Below are 22,380 nucleotides of genomic sequence, written 5' to 3'. Positions count from 1 at the left end.
CATAAACAAACTAGAATACAAATGCAAGTGAAGATGTAATTGACTTAGGAATAGGAAAGAGCCTTTTAATTATAGAAGAATTGGAGGAAATTACAAAGGAAGAGATTGACTTGACAATAAAAATGTTAAGAAAACACAATGCCAACATTGTAACATATGTCAGACAAAAATTTAATATGCTCAACATTTTAAGATGTAGTAATCATAGAAATGCAGATTGAACTATTCAATTTTCCCCTATCAGGTTTTGTTTTTGTTTTTGTTTTTTTTTAATTCTTAAGTGCTGATAATCATGCAGTGAGTTTGTGTTTCTACATTGCAGATGGGAATGTAACTTGGTATGACCTTCTGGAAAACATTTGGCAGTATACATTAAGGTTAAATGAGAATATATGTACAGTGTCTAGGACAGTGTCTGTGATGAGCTCATGCTTAATAGGTGTTAGTAATATCTATCATTATTTTTACTGTTGTTATCAACAGCATCATCATACCTTTTCATCAGCAAAGCACCTAGTATAATACCTTGAACTTAATGGATATTTGCTGAACATTTGATTGGGCTAATTCTCTTTGTCTCATAAGAATTTTTATAGGAAAAGATAGTCAATGACATGTCAACCTGTTAAAACATTAAAATTATAAAGCAAGAAGTTACCTTGAATGATCGTATGGTTCAGCCTATAAACAGGATACCTTGTACAGTAGTGATAAATGTTTGTTATTGATGATACGTTAGCTATCTTTTGCTGCATATCAAATAACCCCAAACTACACCTTCAGGGCACTGGGCTGGCTAAGTTGGTAGAGCATGTGACTTTTGATGTTGGGGTGGTGAGTTCAAGCCCCACGCTGGGGTAGAGTTTACTTTTTAAAAAAAGTATTTGGAGAGCCTGGCTGGCTCAGTCAGTAGAGCATGCAACTCTCCATCTCAAGGTTGTGAGTGTAAGCCCCTGTTGGGCATAGAGATTACTTTAAGAGAAAAAAAAAAAAAAACCAGGGGTGCCTGGGTTGCTCATGATTTTGGCTTAGGTCGTGGTCTCATTGTTCATGGGTTCGAGCCTTGCACCAGACTCCACATGGAGCTTGCTTGGGATTCTCTTTCTCCCTCTTTCTCTGCCCCTCCCCCAGCCCCTCTCTCTCTCTCTCTCTCTCTCTCTCTCTCTCTCAAAATAAATACACTTAAAAATAATAAAACAAACCCAAAATGTTGTGGCTTAAAACAGTAAAAGTCCTGTATTAAATCTCCCAATTTCTGAGTCAGGAACTCAGGAACGGTTCAGCTGGGCATTTCTGTTTCAGTCTCAGACTCAGAAGGTTGAAGTCAGATGTTGTTGGCTAGGGCTGTGGTCATCTGAAGATTTATTTGGAGCTGGAGAATCCACTTCCAAGGTGATTCTCTCACATGTCTGAGAAGTTGGCTTCGTCTGTTGGCCACAGGGGCTTTTCCGCAGGATAGCTTGAGTGTTCTCACAGCGTGGCAACTGGCTTATTCCGGAGGAAATGATGATCTGAAAGACCAAAGCAGAAGCTGCAGTGCCTTTTATGACATAGCCTTGACCATGTTCAGGGCCAGTCTTGATTGAATTTGGGCAGGAGAGTAATGAAGTGCATGAATGCTAGGAAAGAAGGATCAGTAGAGGCTACCCCGGAGGCTGGCTCCCACAGGTGAGGATGACATTTTCAGCTGGAGAATTGTCTATCTTCTTAAAAATGTCTCAGGATGGAAGCCGTTAAAAGTGCTTCTTTGTAGTATTGCTCAAGAAGTTGTTTCTTAATTTCAGCCGTGATCTCTCCTATTAAGTCTAGGAAAACAGTTGTGTTCAAGACTATTGATTTAATACTGCTCTTTACAGCTTGAAAATTTCCCTACTGACAGTACCAGTGACAAAACCATTTTAGTGACAACAACCCTTTGGGGGGCAAAAGACCATTAAGAACAGGCAAGGTGATGATTCATTCATTTAGTCAAGCATCCATTTTTGTCACTGATTTGATACAGTGGACTGTGTTTTATGTGTGGCCAATAGACACATAAAGTAACATACACCAGGGCACCTGGGTGGCTCAGTCAGTTAAGCATCTGATTCTTGGTTTCCGCTCAGGTCATGATCTCAGGTTTGTGAGATCGAACCCTGAATCAGGCTCTGTGCTAACAGCATGAAGCCTGTTTGGGATTCTCTCTCTCTCTCTCTCTCTCTCTCTCTCTCTCTCTCTCTCTGCCCCTCCCTCTCTCATTCTCGCATTCTCTTTTTCTTTCAAAATAAATAAATAAAATACATTAAAAAATAAAGTAACATATACCAAAAATAATTTTACAACTTAATGATTATGCCAGTTAATTATCACTCGTTTTAAATCATTTGGACTCACTTCACTTTTGCTGTTCTATTTTATTGACATAATATTGACATAATAATAAAACTCATTGATTTAGCACTTACTGTGTGCCAGGTGCTTTACGTATCACTAATATTCCAACAAACCTTCAAAGGTGTAGTTATCACCATTTTATTGTGGAGTAATTAAGTAATATGTCCAAAGTACACAGCCAGTAAGTGGCAAGGCTGAAATGCAAGCCAAAATCTGTGTCTCTTTCCTTTCTCAAGCATGGCTGCTGTTAGGCAGTTATCCCCATACGCATAAGCCTCCCACCTGAGATGTGAGAGACTTCCACATTGTTATTCAGGCATTCTCAAATTGTTTCTGTAGGTGTCTCCTGTACTATATTGACAATGTAGTTGAAAGATATGATTTCAGGGGCATCTCATGGCTCAATCGGTTAAGCGTCTGACTCTTGATTTCTGCTCAGGTTATGATCTTGTGATTCATGTGTTCAAGCCCTGCCTCGAGGTCTGGGTTGATGGCATGGAGTCTGTTTGGGATTCTTTGTCTCCCTTTTTCTCTGCCCCTCCCCTGCTCACGCTCATGTGTGCATGCGCATGCACTTTCTCTCTCTCTCTCTCTCTCTCTCTCTCTCTCTCAAAAATAAGTAAACATTTTTTTTAAAGGAAAAAAGATGTGATTTAAGTGAGAAGTCTTTTTTGGCTTACCAAGAGGAACCAGATATTTCATATAGAACAACCTCTCATTTTCTTTTCAGATTATTTACTAAAAAATTTCAGACAATTAGCGATACATTATATAGCTCTTTAGCATCTAACTTTCAACTAAATTACCTTCTCTGTTGTATATAAAAAAAAAAGTCTGAACAGGGGCGCCTGCCTGGCTCAGTCGGTAGAGCATGTGACTGACTCTTGATCTTGGGATTATGAGTTCAGGCCCCATGCTGGGTGTAGAGTATACTTAAAAAAAGAAAAGAAAAGAAAAAAACACTTTTTTTTTTTTTACACTTAATTAACTCTTCCCATTTTGTTTTTCTACACTTCTAAATATAATGTGATTCTGAAATCAAGATTAGGAGATTATACAGGGTGATGAATTGAGGGAACTCATCCAAGCTTAAAGAGAGAAAGAATAGTTTAGATCTGTTCTCTAAATAACCATTGATTAATATTGGTATAGAACTGCATTGTCCAATATTTGGTAGCCACTAGCAATATGTGGCTATTTACATTTAAATGACTTGAAACTAAATAAAATTTGAAATTTGGTTCTTCATTTGCACTAGCCACATTTCAAATGCTCAGTAGCCAACCATGGCTAGTGGCTGTTGGATGACACTAATACCAAAATTTGTATTATTACAAAAAAGTTCTATGGGACAATGCTAGGAAGAAGCAATATCAGAAGAAGGAATTTCACAGATAAAACAAAATAAGCCAAAATGAACAGCAAAGTCTATTATTATTTTAATCCTACTTCATACTTTTTTTCTTGACAATATTCGCATTTATGCTTTCTCTTCATAGTGTTTTATATGTATATACTTCTTTTTAAAAAAAAAATTTTTTTTTAACCTTTATTTATTTTTGAGACAGAGAGAGACAGAGCATGAACGGGGGAGGCTCAGAGAGAGGGAGACACAGAATCTGAAACAAGCTCCAGGCTCTGAGCTGTCAGCACAGAGCTCGACGCGGGGCTCGAACTCACGGACCGTGAGATCATGACCTGAGCCGAAGTCGGACGCTTAACTGACTGAGCCACCCAGGCGCCCCTATATGTATATACTTCTAAATAAGAAATAAGTACAACTAAACTTATGGAATACTTAATAAATTCCAGGAATTGTGCAAAGTGCTTTACATGAATTAAGTCATTTTTAATTCTTACGGCAATACTCTGTTGTGGAAAATTTGGAAACTATTTAAAAAAGAGAGAAAGCCGAGCTCAATCCCCAAACCCGGAGATAATCAGGGTTCACATTTCTAGTGGATGCTGTGTGGTATGCTGCCCAGATCCCAAGCTGTAGCTGCCAGGGGTGTCGGCTGCTAATGACTCACGGTGGCTTCTCTCCAAAATTGCCTTCTGTGAAGGAAACCGCCTCATCCTGGGTTACAGTCTGTCCCTGGGGGCGACTCAGATCCAAGGACTGGTCAGTTGTGAGGTACAAGGCAGAGTCCCTCAATTGTAACAATCTGGGACATTCAACTTTTGAATTCCCCATGGGACCCGCCAGTTAAAGCCTCTGTGGCAAGTGCCCTGCAGGTCACCTCCCTCTGCCCCGTCCTGCCTCCCTCAGAGGTGCTGTTCCTGAAAGCACTCTGGAGTAAAATCAAGCACCTGCATGCACCTCCCTGCCTCAGTCTGTTTCCTAGAAAACCCAACCTAAGTCAGCATTTTCAGAACGTGAGTTCCGGGTTTTTTGTATATAACTGTTCAAGTTTTTTAAATCTGTCAAAACTTTTTTCACCCCAACAAATTTGATGATTTCTTATCGAGTGTTTTGTATGTTCGTTTATTAGTTGATAACATTTCTAGGAATAATTTTGCATGTACTTAAGTATGTTTCTGTACCACAGTTTTTAACAGTCTCCTGGGATTCATCTGGCACATCATACTCCATTAATCTTGTAATCTCAGATGTTTTGGTATTTCCTGGTTTTCACTGTGACAGACCCTAGAACTCAACAGACCAACACCCATTCCCAGTTTTCCTCTTACTTGCCTGCCTATAGGATAGGAAAACCAAATATTCCCAAATGTTCTGTTTTCTTCACCTTACCGAAGATTACTGAGGTTGAGGGAGAAATTCCAGAAAAGGGAGGCATACATGTATTGCCTTCCAAATAAAATGAGACAGTCAAAACTGGTATTTGTTGTCTATTCTTTCTGCTTTGTGAGCCAGGGGAAGTCTAGAGCTGTAGTAGCCATCTTTCATCCCTGAAGGGAAAGTCAAGAAAATTCAAGGCTTTTGACTTTGAGAAAATTCAGCATTTAAACCAATGCCAGCAATGACCTATCTCTGGATTTCTTGTCATGAGGAGAAAGATAACTTTTTTTTAAGCTACTTGTGTTTGGATTTTCTGTAATTTACAGCTAAAATCATTTATAAATGTCACTGATCCTGGAGTGCATGGGTGGCTCAGTCAGTTGAGCATCTGACTCTTGATTTCAGCTCAGGTCATGATCTCAGCCAGGGTCATGAGATCGAGCCCCGCATGGGTCTCTGTGTTCAGTGTGGATGGAGCCTGCTTAAGATTCTCTCTCTCTCTCTCTCTCTCTCTCTCTCTCTCTCTGTCTCTGTCTCTTTCTCTTTCCCTTTCTCTTTCCCTTTCTCCCTCTGCCCTTCTCCTCTGCTCATATGCTCTCTCTCCAAAATTAAAAAAAAGTAAACTGTTCTTGACATTTGTGATTAGAGGTAATGCAGTGATGAACATTGTATGTAAAAACCTGAATAGCAACAACTTAACATAAAAATCAGGGAGGAAGAGAATTAGGATCCTGCGTTTACAACATTTCTTCTTCTTGACCCTATGCAGCTCTGTGCTTAACCTTCCCACTTTCTTTTTCTTGTGGAGACCAGAGAAATAGCACACATAAGTCTTCTCAAATTTTTCCAAAAAACAATAGTAGTTGGAAGGGGAAATAGGCCTTTTATACATGAGAAACTTATCTCTCCAAAGAAGATATTTTGGCAAATGCACCATGCCATGGTGTCATATCCACTAATACAGAATCGGCAGGGCTTTTTGGAGCATGTACTGTGTGAACTGGCATGCATTTTAGATTGTCAAGAAGTAACTCTCCATATATTTGACTGGAAATCATTAGTATCTCCAGAGTTAGGATATTTTATTCTCTCAGAATGAACATGGAGAATCAGAGAAGCTGAACTGAACTACCATTTGAAGTAAAAAGAGCAGTGTTAAATTGCAAACTAGATAACGAAATTGTATTTGAGTTTGATCCCAGCTTTCTAGTGACAGGTACTTGACAACGTGAAACCCGAATCTGGTAAGTCTACCTCCATGACTGCTTCTTACTCACCCGGTCTCGAGACTGTTTCTAATTCTGCAGCCCCAGAAACCCTCAGGTTGTCTGGTTCTGGTTCAAAGTGAAGGCATGGGGATGCTTTTTGATAGCATAGTGAGAGTGTCTTAAGTTAGAGACGTTCTGGCTCATTCCTCCTAGTGTCTTTAGGATGGGAGATAGCTCCAGATCTGGCCAGACTGCTTGCCAGTTTGCTCCAGACTACACTGCCATTCACGGGCACAGACTAAAACTGAACTAGCATGAGTGATAAAGTGAAAAAGCAGCCTAAAGAAATCATATATCTGATAGGAGCTTAATACCTAGATTATATATAAAGAACTCCTATAGCACAGCAACAAAAAACATATATCCCAATTTTATTTTTTCCTTTTATTTTTATTTATTTTTAATTTTAGGTAGGACCCATGCCCAATGTGGGGCTTGAACTCATGACTCTGAGATCAAGAGTTGCATGCTCTACTGACTGAACCAGCCAGGCACCCCCATATATCCCAACTTTAAAATGGGCAAAGAAGATATACAAATGATCAACAAGTATATGAAACAATGCTTGACATCACATCATTAATCATTAGGGAAGTGCAAATCAGAACCACTATGAAATGTCACCTCATACTCATTAGGATAGCTATAATCAAAACACCAGAAAATAGTAAGTGTCAACAAGGATGGGGAGAAATTGGAACCCTTTTGCACTATTGGTAGGAATGTAAAGTAGTACAGCTGCTATGGAAAACAGTGTGGGGGTTCCTCAAAAAAGTTAAAAATTAGAGGGACGCCTGGGTGGCTCAGTCGGTTAAGCGTCCAACTTCAGCTCAGGTCATGGTCTCATGGTTCATGAGTTCAAGCCCTGCATCGGTCTCTGTGCTGACAGCTCAGAGCCTGGAGCCTGCTTCAGATTCTATGTCTCCCTCTCTCTCTACCCCTCCCCTGCTCACTCTCTCTCTCTCACTCTCTCTCTCTCCCGCTCAAAAAATAAATAAACATTAAAAAATATTTTTTTAAGTTAAAAATTAGAATTACCATATGATCCAGCAATCCCACTTCTGGGTGTATATCCAAAAGAATTGAAAGCAATTGAAGAGATATTTACATACCTATGTTTATAACAGCATTATTCACAATAGCCAAGAAGTAGGAGCAACCCAAATGTCATAAACAGAGGAATGGATAAACAAAATGTGGCACAGACATACAACGGAATATTATTCAGCCTTACAATGGAAATAAGGAAATCCTGTCATATGCTACAGCATGGATTTTGAGGACATTATGTTAGGCGAAATGAGCTAGTCACAAAAAATTAAATACTGTATGATTCCATTTATATGAGGTATCAAGAGTAGTTAAATTTATAGAGATAGAGAGTAGAATGGTGGTTGCCAGAGACAAGAGGGGAGAGGGAGAGGGAATGAGGAATTACTATTTAAGAAGTGTAGGGTTTCAGTTTTGCCAAAATGAAAATGTTCTGGAGATCGCTGCAGTGTGAATATACTTAGCCCTGGAGAAGGGAAGGGGGAGGAAGGCGAGGTGAAGATCATAAGTGCCCACAAAGCTTAAAATATTTAGGGGCGCCTGGGTGGCGCAGTCGGTTAAGCGTCCGACTTCAGCCAGGTCACCATCTCGCGGTCCATGAGTTCGAGCCCCGCGTCAGGCTCTGGGCTGATGGCTCAGAGCCTGGAGCCTGTTTCTGATTCTGTGTCTTCCTCTCTCTCTCTGCCCCTCCCCCGTTCATGCTCTGTCTCTCTCTGTCCCAAAAATAAATAAATGTTGAAAAAAAAAATTAAAAAAAAAATATTTACTGTCTGGGCCCTTTACAGAAGTTTACTAACCCCACAAACCGTATTATTCATGGCCCATTTCACAGTTTTTGTATTTTCTTGGTGTATTAGGTGCAAGAAGTAGGAACCACTCACACCATTTTGAGCAAAAAGGGATTTAATACAGGGAGTCAGGAGTTTAGCAAATCATTGGCAAGGGTGGTTGGGTCACCGGGGGTCTCCAGGAGTGATTCCTAGCACAAGACTGCTATTCTGGCCTACTGGGAGAGCCGATACCTCTGCAACCATCAGAGAGGTGGCCGTCAGTGGACTCCGTGGGTACTGTAGAGTTCAAAGACCTGTCACCGTAGCTGTGATCTGAGGATCAGGAAGCACTGCTTCCCCTGTGACAACCTCTCAACACCCACAGAGTTGGCACCTGGACACTGAACTAATGCTGAGGAAAGCCCAGTGGGTGCACAGATGAAACAAACAGGTGTTCTGTTGCAGCAGCAACAAAGCGAATGACTCCAGCCCCAGATCCACCTTCCAAGTGCTTCTGACTGGCAAAAGCAGAACCCTAACTGCAGGGAGATGAGGGGAAACGTGGTTTTTCCTTCTTTAGCCCCTGCAGGATCAGAAAGCACACTAGGGGTTTGGAGTGGATGCCGAGAGCCAGCCGAGGGCACCCACCACAGCTGGTCTGTGGCTTCAGTCTCTTTCCAACCCTTCTCACTTTGGCCAACTCCTTATCCTTTTATCTGAGAAACCTCCTCTGATGCTCCCTTCCCTACCTCCTCCCTTCCTAGATAGGATGTCCTTCCGTGAGCTCCCATAGCTCTAAGCTCTGGCTCAGCCATGTACGTACCACTCCGTATGATAACAGCCTGGTTCCTTCCTCCACTAGATTGCAGGCTCCTTGAAAGCACAAACTCAGTCTTATTAACATGTAGGTAATTGGTGTATATTTGTTGAGAATAATAGTTACCATAATATAACATCAGAAATAGCGTCTCTTCTCCTGTTTTTGTTGTTCCATACTCTTGTGTGCTGGTATCTGTACACAGTGCATGCTCAGTAAATATTAACTTCCTGGTCGGAGCAAAGAGAAACTCCACCAATGCTCTATATGTGTGTATTCTAATTTGACTCTGTCTTCTTACATAGGTTAGTAATACTGTGGAACAGCTAATGTTTGAACATTTTCAACATATGTGTACATGTACATACACTCGTGAGTATATATATAATCCCCGCAACTATTCTATTAGGTAGACGCTAATAGCGTCTACTATTTTTATTCCCATTTTATAGATGAAGAAACCGGGGCTTAGATAGGTAAATATGTTATCTATAGTCACACCTAGTGACAGAGCTGAGACTCACATCAGGGTCTAATATCAAAATCTGTACTTTTAGCCACAATGACGATGATGTTGATTGTGATGACAGCTGTGGTTCCAGACATTGTGCTCGGCATTTTACATGTGTTTTCTTAAGCAATATATTTCCTTGCAAAGAATTGATGCTTAATGGTTGTTACATGTGGTAAGGTAGATAAACCTCTTGATTATCTGTGGACTCTGCTGCTAATTCACTGTGTGACTTCAGGCAAACTACTAACCCTTCTGAGCTCTCATTTCCTTCTCTGCAAATCAGTGAATGATTTTTAAAATATTTCTAGTTCTAAAATTCCAGAACTCTGTGAAGCAATTCTACTTTGTTTTTCATTCCATAATTTTTACTTCTTAGCCTCTGAATTCTAAGTAGGATTCCTATAGGATCTCGATTTTATTTCATTGTTTGCTCATATCTTCATGGTACCTTGTCTGGTGCCCAGCACAGTTTGTAACAGCCTCATAGAGGTATAGATGGAGATTTCTGTAAATCTCCATCTATATAAATCAATTTATATAAATTGAGATCCATCCAAGGGGAAATACCCATCTTCACAAGAAGCCATACTTCTATGTTACCTTCCTTAGGAGATGACATTCAAATATAACTTAGGGCTACCTTAGAGATAATCATCCCTCTGCACCCTTGGAAGCTTTTCTGTAGTCTGAGATAAGATTCTTATCCTTAAGGCAAAGTTGTGGTCACTGCCTAAGCATCTACTTTTGTGACTGAATAAAGAAAGGTTTCTTTTATGAAAATTGTGCTGGGTACTCGTAAAAGGGTCCTTGGTCTGTGGATAATGCCAGATACAGTAGGGAGTTTTCTACAGGGAACCTGTTTTTATTCTTCTCCCTATCTTTTACAGTACAGTCAGAAACTCACAAATCATTCAGTAGCTTTTCTGAATCTTTGAGAAATTATTTATTAGAAAATGAGTTAAAAAAGAACTAGAATTCTCCCCCAATAAACAAACCAATAAATGGCTTATGTGCAATTCAAAATGATTCTGAAACCTTGACTTTACATTTTTATTTCAGACAGCCTCAAGAAAAATAGTACCTTAAATACAGATCAAATGAGAGAGTTAAGCCAAAATGCATGTGAACAGGGAAAGAAAATAAATAACTTTTAAAATAGCTATTCTTAGCTGCTATTTTGCATACTAGGGGAATGGCAACATTTGCAGGGGGGGGGAGGAGCCTTTGTTTGAGAAGGAAAAAAAAAGTTGGCATTTTGGGGTAGTCTGTATGGGGGGGAGGTTTGACAACCTAAGTTGCCTTGAATAATAGAACCTCCGAGATTGGACTTGAAGAACTTAAAAAAGAGATGAGAAGGAAGTCTGAGCAAAATGGCAGCACCCTGAGAAGAAAATACAGTGAGAAATTCCCCATGTTGAAAATGGCCAAAGAACTTTTAGGTACTTATATTTCTTTCCTTGTGCTGTATTATACTACCTCCTTTCTTGTTCCCGGACTTCCATTAACTGTTCATTATAAGCAACCACTTATAGGGGTGCTTGGGTGGCTCGGTTGGCTAAGCATCTGACTTCAGCTCAGGTCATGATCTCACAGTTTGTGAGTTTGAGCCCCACTTCCAGGGAGCACGACCGCCGTTTTGGGTGAACCCCGCTTCTCTCTCCTCTCTCTATCTCTGTCCCTTGTGGGATTCTCTGTCTCTGCCCCTTGTTCACTTGCCCCCCCCCCAAAAAAAAATAATAATAAATGACCACTTATATGTAATGGTACTTGGGGAATAAATGAAGAGGGGACAGTGGTCACAGTTAGGATGAAGCGGGGCACAGGGAAGATAGAAACCACAAGACAGACCAAAGCAAGAAGTTAGAATAAGACATGATCCAGAATTGTTTCTTAACTTTGGGGAATATACCTGTATATTAACAGATTGGATAAATTTAGAAGCCTGGGGCGCTTGAGGTCACTCCGAACAACACATGAAGGGTTAAAGTCTGATCTAAAGCAGCAGGAAAACTCCCAGACTCTGCAGGGTCAGCACAGTGGGTCCACATACTCTTGGTTCACTTTTCTTCCAGGACTCAAATGTAGAGAATCCATAGAGAAAATTGGAGACCAACATTAAGAACCATTCATTTGACTGGAGAAACTACATATTTAAAAACAACAGCAACAACCAGAACTCTCTAACCAGTTCATATGTGGGTCTGTGCATTTCTTAGTAACTGTCACCATGGTAGCAAGGCAGTTTGACAAGGGCGCCTTCTTAGCATAGTACATACAAAGGGGAGAGATCACAGCTAATCATGTACTGTCTTGTACCTTCTTTATTTAGTTGTGCTCATCCCGTATTCCTGACTATTAGCCTCTGACACTTCTCTCCCTAATGGCATCAAGCACAATGCTAGGAATATATTAGGCACTCAAACATGTACACTGATTGACTGAATTAAATAAATGGTGTTTCTACTATTCCTTCCTTTCCAGTCTATAGGGAATGTCACCCGGCAGAAATCTGATCTTAAAAATGGCTCCTACGTTTGTCTGGGGGATCAAAAGTAGGCCATTTTCTTGATTGGGCTGGCCCAGTGTGGATTTCAGGTTGAGGGGGTGAAGGGACAGTGATTAGGTTCTCGGAGATACTGTATTACTGAAACACTAACACGTGAGTGGTAAGTAGAAAAGTGTAGGTAGAAAAGTGAGGCTATTCGAGGCCCGGAAGCTTTGTGTGAGGACTTGCACGCAGCACTTTTTCCTGGGTGCAAACACAACTGTGGCAGCCGTTTCTGTGGTGTTTGATATTAGGACTGAGTTAAAGCCCTGAGGACAGGGCATTCCACCGATTCTGGCTTCAAACTGGGAAAGCTTTTTAAGCCCCTAGCCCCGCCTTATACCCCATTCACACTCAGCCTGGGAAGTCTCCTTATTATAGTCCCTTGAATTAATGATAATCTTTTACTAGAGCCTTTTCCATAATACATTTTCACATTTCATTTTAATTGTCATCTATGTAATTGCTCTACATTTTCTGTTTTTGTTATTTCACATTTTCTTTTAAAAGTGTTTAAACGTGGACACACCTCCTTATTTTAATAACCAGCATGCCCATGTTTGCTACTTTAAAATCCGAGTTCCTGGGCACCTGGGTGACTTAGTTGGTTAAGCGTCCGATTTCGGCTCAGGTCATGATCTCACAATTCGTGGGTTCAAGCCCCGCATCAGGCTTTGTGCGGACAGCTCAGAGCCTGGAGCCTGCTTTGGTTTCTGTGTCTCCCTCTCTCTCTCCCCTCCCCCACTCGTGCTCTGTGTCTGTCTCTCAAAAATAAACATTAAAAAAATTAAAAATAAAAAAATAATAAAATCTGAGTTCCTGCATTTTCAGCAGCTCTTCAAACTGTGCCACCTTCGCCATATGGATAGATATTCTAATCATGTTCAAGACTGAAATCAGCTGCAATAATTTGTCTTTGGAATTCTTTTTTATTTATTTATTTATTTATTTATTTATTTATTTATTTATTTTTTTTTTTATTTATATATGAAATTTATTGTCAAATTGGTTTCCATACAACACCCAGTACTCATCCCAAAAGGTGCCCTCCTCAATACCCATCACCCACCCTCTCCTCCCTCCCACCCCCCATCAACCCTCAGTTTGCTCTCAGTTCTCAACAGTCTCTTATGCTTTGGCTCTCTCCCACTCTAACCTCTTTTTTTTTCCTTCCCCTCCCCCATGGGTTCCTGTCAAGTTTCTCAGGATCCACATAAGAGTGAAACCATATGGTATCTGTCTTTCTCTGTATGGCTTATTTCACTTAGCATCACACTCTCCAGTTCCATCCACGTTGCTACAAAAGGCCATATTTCATTTTTTCTCATTGCCACGTAGTATTCCATAGTGTATATAAACCACAATTTCTTTATCCATTCATCAGTTGATGGACATTTAGGCTCTTTCCATAATTTGGCTATTGTTGAGAGTGCTGCTATGAACATTGGGGTACAAGTGCCCCTATGCATCAGTATTCCTGTGTCCCTTGGATAAATTCCTAACAGTGCTATTGCTGGGTCATAGGGTAGGTCTATTTTTAATTTTCTGAGGAACCTCCACACTGCTTTCCAGAGCGGCTGCACCAATTTGCATTCCCACCAACAGTGCAAGAGGGTTCCCGTCTCTCCACATCCTCTCCAGCATCTATAGTCTCCTGATTTGTTCATTTTGGCCACTCTGACTGGCGTGAGGTGATACCTGAGTGTGGTTTTGATTTGTATTTCCCTGATAAGGAGCGACGCTGAACATCTTTTCATGTGCCTGTTGGCCATCCGGATGTCTTCTTTAGAGAAGTGTCTATTCATGTTTTCTGCCCATTTCTTCACTGGGTTATTTGCTTTTCGGGTGTGGAGTTTGGTGAGCTCTTTATAGATTTTGGAGACTAGCCCTTTGTCCGATATGTCATTTGCAAATATCTTTTCCCATTCCGTTGGTTGCCTTTTAGTTTTGTTGGTTGTTTCCTTTGCTGTGCAGAAGCTTTTTATCTTCATAAGGTCCCAGTAATTCACTTTTGCTTGTAATTCCCTTGCCTTTGGGGATGTGTCGAGTAAGAGATTTCTACAGCTGAGGTCAGAGAGGTCTTTTCCTGCTTTCTCCTCTAAGGTTTTGATGGTTTCCTGTCTCACATTCAGGTCCTTTATCCATTTTGAGTTTATTTTTGTGCATGGTGTGAGAAAGTGGTCTAGTTTCAACCTTCTGCATGTTGCTGTCCAGTTCTCCCAGCACCATTTGTTAAAGAGACTGTCTTTTTTCCATTGGATGTTCTTTCCTGCTTTGTCAAAGATGAGTTGGCCATACGTTTGTGGGTCTAGTTCTGGGGTTTCTATTCTATTCCATTGGTCTATGTGTCTGTTTTTGTGCCAATACCATGCTGTCTTGATGATGACAGCTTTGTAGTAGAAGCTAAAGTCTGGGATTGTGATGCCTCCTGCTTTGGTCTTCTTCAAAATTACTTTGGCTATTCGGGGCCTTTTGTGGTTCCATATGAATTTTAGGATTGCTTGTTCTAGTTTCGAGAAGAATGCTGGTGCAATTTTGATTGGGATTGCATTGAATGTGTAGATAGCTTTGGGTAGTATTGACATTTTGACAATATTTATTCTTCCAATCCATGAGCAGGGAATGTCTTTCCATTTCTTTAAATCTTCTTCAATTACCTTCATAAGCTTTCTATAGTTTTCAGCATACAGATCCTTTACATCTTTGGTTAGATTTATTCCTAGGTATTTTATGCTTCTTGGTGCAATTGTGAATGGGATCAGTTTCTTTACTTGTCTTTCTGTTGCTTCATTGTTAGTGTATAAGAATGCAACTGATTTCTGTACATTGATTTTGTATCCTGCAACTTTGCTGAATTCATGTATCAGTTCTAGTAGACTTTTGGTGGAGTCTATCGGATTTTCCATGTATAATATCATGTCATCTGCAAAAAGCGAAAGCTTGACTTCATCTTTGCCAATTTTGATGCCTTTGATTTCCTTTTGTTGTCTGATTGCTGATGCTAGAACTTCCAGCACTATGTTAAACAACAGCGGTGACAGTGGGCATCCCTGTCGTGTTCCTGATCTCAGGGAAAAAGCTCTCAGTTTTTCCCCGTTGAGGATGATGTTAGCTGTGGGCTTTTCATAAATGGCTTTTATGATCTTTAAGTATGTTCCTTCTATCCCGACTTTCTCAAGGGTTTTTATTAAGAAAGGGTGCTGGATTTTGTCAAAGGCCTTTTCTGCATCGATTGACAGGATCATATGGTTTTTCTCTTTTTTTTTGTTAATGTGATGTATCACGTTGATTGATTTGCGAATGTTGAACCAGCCCTGCATCCCAGGAATGAATCCCACTTGATCATGGTGAATAATTCCTTTTATATGCCGTTGAATTCTATTTGCCAGTATCTTATTGAGAATTTTTGCATCCATATTCATCAGGGATATTGGCCTGTAGTTCTCTTTTTTTACTGGGTCTCTGTCTGGTTTAGGAATCAAAGTAATACTGGCTTCATAGAATGAGTCTGGAAGTTTTCCTTCCCTTTCTATTTCTTGGAATAGCTTGAGAAGGATAGGTATTATCTCTGCTTTAAACGTCTGGTAGAACTCCCCTGGGAAGCCATCTGGTCCTGGACTCTTATTTGTTGGGAGATTTTTGATAACCGATTCAATTTCTTCGCTGGTTATGGGTCTGTTCAAGCTTTCTATTTCCTCCTGATTGAGTTTTGGAAGAGTGTGGGTGTTCAGGAATTTGTCCATTTCTTCCAGGTTGTCCAATTTGTTGGCATATAATTTTTCATAGTATTCCCTGATAATTGCTTGTATCTCTGAGGGATTGGTTGTAATAATTCCATTTTCATTCATGATTTTATCTATTTGGGTCATCTCCCTTTTCTTTTTGAGAAGCCTGGCTAGAGGTTTGTCAATTTTGTTTATTTTTTCAAAAAACCAACTCTTGGTTTCGTTGATCTGCTCTACAGTTTTTTTAGATTCTATATTGTTTATTTCTGCTCTGATCTTTATTATTTCTCTTCTTCTGCTGGGTTTAGGCTGCCTTTGCTGTTCTGCTTCTATTTCCTTTAGGTGTGCTGTTAGATTTTGTATTTGGGATTTTTCTTGTTTCTTGAGATAGGCCTGGATTGCAATGTATTTTCCTCTCGGGACTGCCTTCGCTGCGTCCCAAAGCGTTTGGATTGTTGTATTTTCATTTTGGTTTGTTTCCATATATTTTTCAATTTCTTCTCTAATTGCCTGGTTGACCCACTCATTCGTTAGTAGGGTGTTCTTTAACCTCCATGCTTTTGGAGGTTTTCCAGACGTTTTTCTGTGGTTGATTTCAAGCTTCATAGCATTGTGGTCTGAAAGTATGCATGGTATGATTTCAATTCTTGTAAACTTATGAAGGGCTGTTTTGTGACCCAGTATATGATCTATCTTGGAGAATGTTCCATGTGCACTCGAGAAGAAAGTATATTCTGTTGCTTTGGGATGCAGAGTTCTAAATATATCTGTCAAGTCCATCTGATCCAATGTCTCATTCAGGGCCCTTGTTTCTTTATTGACCGTGTGTCTAGATGATCTATCCATTTCTGTAAGTGGGGTGTTAAAGTCCCCTGCAATTACCACATTCTTCTCAATAAGGTTGCTTATGTTTATGAGTAATTGTTTTATATATTTGGGCACTCCGGTATTCGGCGCATAGACATTTATAATTGTTAGCTCTTCCTGATGGATAGACCCTGTCACTATTATATAATGTCCTTCTTCATCTCTTGTTACAGCCTTTAATTTAAAGTCTAGTTTGTCTGATATAAGTGTGGCTACTCCAGCTTTCTTTTGGCTTCCAGTAGCATGATAAATAGTTTTCCATCCCCTCACTCTCAATCTAAAGGTGTCCTCAGGTCTAAAATGAGTCTCTTGTAGACAGCAAATAGATGGGTCTTGTTTTTTTATCCATTCTGATACCCTATGTCTTTTGGTTGGCGCATTTAATCCATTTACATTCAGTGTTATTATAGAAAGATATGGGTTTAGAGTCATTGTGATGTCTGTATGTTTTATGCTTGTAGTGATGTCTCTGGTACTTTGTCTCACAGGGTCCCCCTTAGGATCTCTTGTAGGGCTGGTTTAGTGGTGACAAATTCCTTCAGTTTTTGTTTGTTTGGGAAGACCTTTATCTCTCCTTCTATTCTAAATGACAGACTTGCTGGATAAAGGATTCTCGGCTGCATATTTTTTCTGTCTAGCACACTGAAAATCTCGTGCCAATTCTTTCCGGCCTGCCAAGTTTCAAAAGAGAGATCAGTCACGAGTCTTATAGGTCTCCCTTTATATGTGAGGGCACGTTTACCCCTTGCTGCTTTCAGAATTTTCTCTTTATCCTTGTATTTTGCCAGTTTCACTATGATATGTCGTGCAGAAGATCGATTCAAGTTACGTCTGAAGGGAGTTCTCTGTGCCTCTTGGATTTCAATGCCTTTTTCCTTCCCCAGTTCAGGAAAGTTCTCAGCTATTATTTCTTCAAGTACCCCTTCAGCACCTTTCCCTCTCTCTTCCTCCTCTGGGATACCAATTATGCGTAGATTATTTCTTTTTAGTGTATCACTTAGTTCTCTAATTTTCCGCTCATACTCCTGGATTGTTTTATCTCTCTTTTTCTCAGCTTCCTCTTTTTCCATAACTTTATCTTCTAGTTCACCTATTCTCTCCTCTGCCTCTTCAATCTGAGCCGTGGTAGTTTCCATTTGGTTATGCATTTCGTTTAAAGCGTTTTTCAGCTCCTCGTGACTGTTCCTTAGTCCCTTGATCTCTGTAGCAAGAGATTCTCTGCTGTCAGCTATACTGTTTTCAAGCCCAGCGATTAATTTTATGACTATTATTCTAAATTCACTTTCTGTTATATTATTTAAATCCTTTTTGATCAGCTCATTAGCTGTTGTTATTTCCTGGAGATTCTTCTGAGGGGAATTCTTCCGCTTGGTCATTTTGGATAGTCCCTGGCGTGGTGAGGACCTGCAGGGCACTTCCCCTGTGCTGTGGTGTATAACTGGAGTTGGTGGGTGGAGCCGCAGTCAGACCTGATGTCTGCCCCCAGCCCACCGCTGTGTCCACAGTCAGACTGGTGTGTGCCTTCTCTTCCCCTCTCCTAGGGGCGGGATTCACTGTGGGGTGGGGTGGCCTGTCTGGGCTACTTGCACACTGCCAGGCTTGTGATGCTGGGGATCTGGCGTCTTAGCTGGGGTGGGTAGGCAAGGTGCACAGGGGCAGGAGGGGCAGGCTTAGCTTGCTTCTCCTTAGGTGATCCACTTCAGGAGGGGCCCTGTGGCAGCAGGAGTGAGTCAGATCCGCTGCCGGGGGTTTGCCTCCGCAGAAGCGCAGCGTTGGGTGTTTGCGCGGAGCGAGCAAGTTCCCTGGCAGGAACTGGTTCTCTTTGGGATTTTGGCTGGGGGATGGGCAGGGGAGATGGTGCTGGCGAGCGCCTTTGTTCCCCACCAAACTGAGCTCTGTCGTCCGGGGGCTCAGCAGCTCTCCTTCCCTTTGTCCTCCAGCCTTCCCGCTTTCTGAGCAGAGCTGTTAACTTATGACCTCCCAGACGCTAAGTCGCGCTTGCTGTCGGAACACAGTCCGTCAGGCCCCTCCGCTTTTTGCAAGCCAGACTCGGGGGCTCTGCTTGGCCGGCGAGCCGCCCCTCCGCCCCGGCTCCCTCCCACCAGTCCGTGGAGCGCGCACCGCCTCGCCGCCCTTCCTACCCTCTTCCGTGGGCCTCTGGTCTGCGCTTGGCTCCGGCGACTCCGTTCTGCTAATCCTCTGGCGGTTTTCTGGGTTATTTAGGCAGGTGTAGGTGGAATCTAAGTGATCAGCAGGACGCGCGGTGAGCCCAGCGTCCTGCTACGCCGCCATCTTCCTTCTCTCGGAATTCTTTCTTTTTAAAGCAGTTTTTTTTTTTTTTATGTTTTTGTTTTTATTTATTTATTTTGAAAGAGAGTGCGAGCAGGGCAAGGGCACAGAGAGAGGAAGAGAGAGAACCCCAAGCGCTGTCAGCACAGAGCCCGATGCAGTGCTCAAAATCATGAAATGTAAGATCATGACCTAAGTAGAAATCAAGAGTCAGATACTTAACCGACTGAGCCACCCAGGTGCCCCTGTCTTTGGAATTCTTTAGCAGTAGCTGTTGATAAAGCCCAAATGTGACCAGTTTGGTGGGTCAGCCACTGAGACATGATCATCATAATGCTATCACCCTCCCTGGGACCAACTATGCAGGACCAGCCTGTTGTGGAAAGGGCTGTATCAGTCACTATTCCCAGAGAGGAACAGGTTAAATCCTTCCAAACCTGCTGAGGAATTTGCCCTAGTTCTTTGAAACTAGCATGTAACTTGAAAGTATAATTGGTTGCAAATGTGTTTCTTTCTTTCTCAAAATTACTTTTGAACCCTGTGAGACAGAGAGAAAGGCATTTCTCTTTGCATAGATTCAGACCGCCACTGTTGATAAACTGATCTAATTCTGTATGAAGTTTGGGGAGCATACAAGTAATGTGACTTCATTTTATCAAAGGAATGTTTAGACCTCTAGTTGTGAAAGTCAATGAATACACAATTGTTGTGGTTATAGCATTCAGGTCTCCTCTGTCGATTTTTTTACCTCTGAGTTTAGCACAAGTGCTCAGTGAATGTTTGTTGAATGAGTGAGTGAATGAAAAGCTCGTCACAGTGTGACTCCTACCTACTTTTTAAAAAATACTTATTTATTTTGAGAGAGAGAGATAGACAGCACTCACACGTGCAAATTGGAGAGGGGCAGAAAGAGAGGGGGAGAGAGAATCCCAAGCAGGTTCCGCACTGTGAGCACAGAGCCCATCGTGAGCCTCAAACCCATGAACCGCAAGATCGTGATATGAGCTGAAATCAAGAGTCGGACACTTAACTGACTAAGCCACCCAGGTACTCCCTACCTACTTTTCCAACTGTATTTCCTACTGTCTTTCTTCCAAAAAAAATATACAGTAGTTTACACTCTGGCAAAACAGCTGTTCCATTTCCCAAAAACCTCTCCTGCTTTTCCACTTTGGTACTTCTGTTGCCATACCACTGCCTAGAATGTTCTTCTCTTACTTCCAGACCAGGAAAATGTGACCGTTTTCTCATCTCAAATGCCATGTCCTTCATGAAAATTTTACTGATTATTTCAATAACACATAAGCCTTTTCTCCTTATGGCTCACAAAACTTTACCTCGTGGTCATTTATTATCAACCATCTTATGTTATAATTATTTTTGTGGTTGATTTATTCCCCTTTCTATAAAGTTAGCTTCTCAAAGATAGGCACTGGGTCTTATTAAACTTTACAGTAATTAGCACACGCTTGATACTCAATAGCTACTAGTTGCTGAAATAATTTTAGTAATTAATTTTGCTATTACTGTACTACAACTCCAGCAAATTTTATCATTTTTCTAAATAAAACAAAAATTTCTCATATATTAACACTATTGGAGCTCCAGAATTAGATCAGAACTGTATCTTTGTCAACATTTTCTTTCTAGTTAATTCTGCAGGTTGGATATTGAAGCATTCATTAAGACTCTCACTTTGTGTTTTAATTTTTTTAATGTTTATTTTTAAGAGAGAGAGAGAGAGCACTCGTGCAAGTGGGGGAGGGGCAGAGAGCTAGGGAGACAGAATCTGAAGCAGGCTGCAGTCTCTGAGCTGTCAGCACAGAGCCTGATGCGGGGCTCAAACTCACAAACCGTGAGAGCTGAAGTTGGATGCTTAACCCACGGAACCACCCAGGCTCATTGTGTTTTAAATGATCATGGACTTACTTGGTTCTTTTAGTGACATCATTAGCATTATTAAAAATCATATCTTGTTCTCCTCAAAGAAGATCTTTTGAGTATTTTTTCCTGAACTATGTATGTATTGTTAAATTCTTAACTCCGGTGATCATTCATTCCTTCGTTCTTGCCTGCATTACTAAAAAGCTGCAGTTCCGTCCATTCATCAATTTGCATATGAGGCAAAGGGTTTCAGAGAGACTCTTGGGGCTGTGCTTTTTGCATAATGTTAAACATTTCTTTCTACTGATGACCTATTCTTGACACATAATGATAAAAACAAAGATTCTCTTCCAATTTTTTTTTAAATTAGCTATCACCACCTGCAAGGCATAAAGAGAAAGGAAATGGAGCATAAATTATCCCAGAATTGAGCCTGGAAGTCATTTGAGAAACTTCCCTCTTGAAAGCAGAAACCCTGCTCTATGTTTTATTTCCTAAAATGTCTAGCTCTCCTGAAGAAGGTAATAACTCATTTGGGAAATTCTAAGGATTTAAGACAAAAGATACAAAGAGGTGGATAAGATTGTCCTTTACAGAATTTGGGACAGTCTTAATTCTGACCAGTGCCTGGGTAGCAGTCCTGGAATACAACTTTCCAAGTCTCTTAAAAGCATTACTCATAGTGGCACCTGGGTGGCTCAGTCAGTTAAGCGTCCAGCTTTAGCTCAGGTCATGATCTCGCGGTCCGTGAGTTCAAGCCCCGCGTCGGGCTCTGTGCTGACAGCTCAGAGCCTGGGGCCTGCTTCAGATTCTGTGTCTCCCTCTCTTTGCCCTTCTCCCACTCACATTCTGTCTCTCTCTCTCAAAAAGAAGTAAACATTAAAAAAAAAAAAGCATTATTCCTAAAATAAGTACTTCTCCAGTCAAACCCTTACTAGTTTTTATTTTACTATTTTATTATTTATTTTTAAGGTTTTTTTTTTTTTTTTTTTTAGTTATCTCTACACCCAACATGGTGCCCAGATTTACAACCACAAGATCAAGAGTTGCATGCTTCACCAACTGATCCAGCTAGGTGCCCCCCCCACTTTTTTAAAGTTTGTTTGTTTGTTTGTTTTGAGAGAGAAACAGAGCAAGTGGGAGAGGGGTAGAGAGAAAGGGAGAGACAGAATCCCAAGCAGGCTCCCTACTGTCAGTGAAGAGCCTGATGCAGGGCTTGAACTCACAAACCGCGAGATCATGACCTGAGCCTAAACCAAGACTCAGAAGCTTAACTGACTGAGCCACCAGGTGCCCCTAGGTACCCTTTAAAAAAACTTTTTTTTTAAGTAAGAAGAAGAAACATTTAGATTAAATGTTTTCATCACCCCCTCACATTACCTCTCCAAAGAGGTAATGAGATGAAGTTTTGTTTTTCAACCATGGGAAGTTGAGGAATTTCAGCTAACTAGCCTCCTGGTCTAAGTAATAGAGGAGAGATGGACAAAATGATTGCTTCCCTGAGAAGCTTGGCTGGGACCAAGTGAAGGTCTTCACAG

The 22,380-nt window shown here is 41.0% G+C and overlaps 1 protein-coding gene and 1 long non-coding RNA gene across 3 annotated transcripts in view; one reads left to right on the top strand and one right to left on the bottom strand.

Moving 5' to 3' along the window:
* The window catches only part of LOC147579073 (uncharacterized), a 118,981-nt gene that overhangs the window by 2,552 nt on the left and 94,049 nt on the right, over positions 1-22,380 (top strand). The window lies entirely within an intron of this gene.
* Positions 241-22,380, bottom strand: part of CB4H12orf56 (chromosome B4 C12orf56 homolog) — a 120,805-nt gene continuing 98,665 nt past the window's right edge. The window contains exon 13 of the mRNA XM_086712914.1: positions 241-1,511. Coding sequence (XP_086569040.1) covers positions 1,490-1,511 — 22 coding nt within the window. The 3' untranslated portion in view covers positions 241-1,489. The remainder of the gene's footprint in view (positions 1,512-22,380) is intronic.

Source organism: Puma concolor, chromosome B4 (assembly GCF_028749965.1).
Source record: "Puma concolor isolate L17-30 chromosome B4, mPumCon1.1.hap2, whole genome shotgun sequence".
NCBI classification, from domain to species: Eukaryota; Metazoa; Chordata; class Mammalia; order Carnivora; family Felidae; genus Puma; species Puma concolor.
This window is presented reverse-complemented; position numbering and strand designations above follow the sequence as displayed.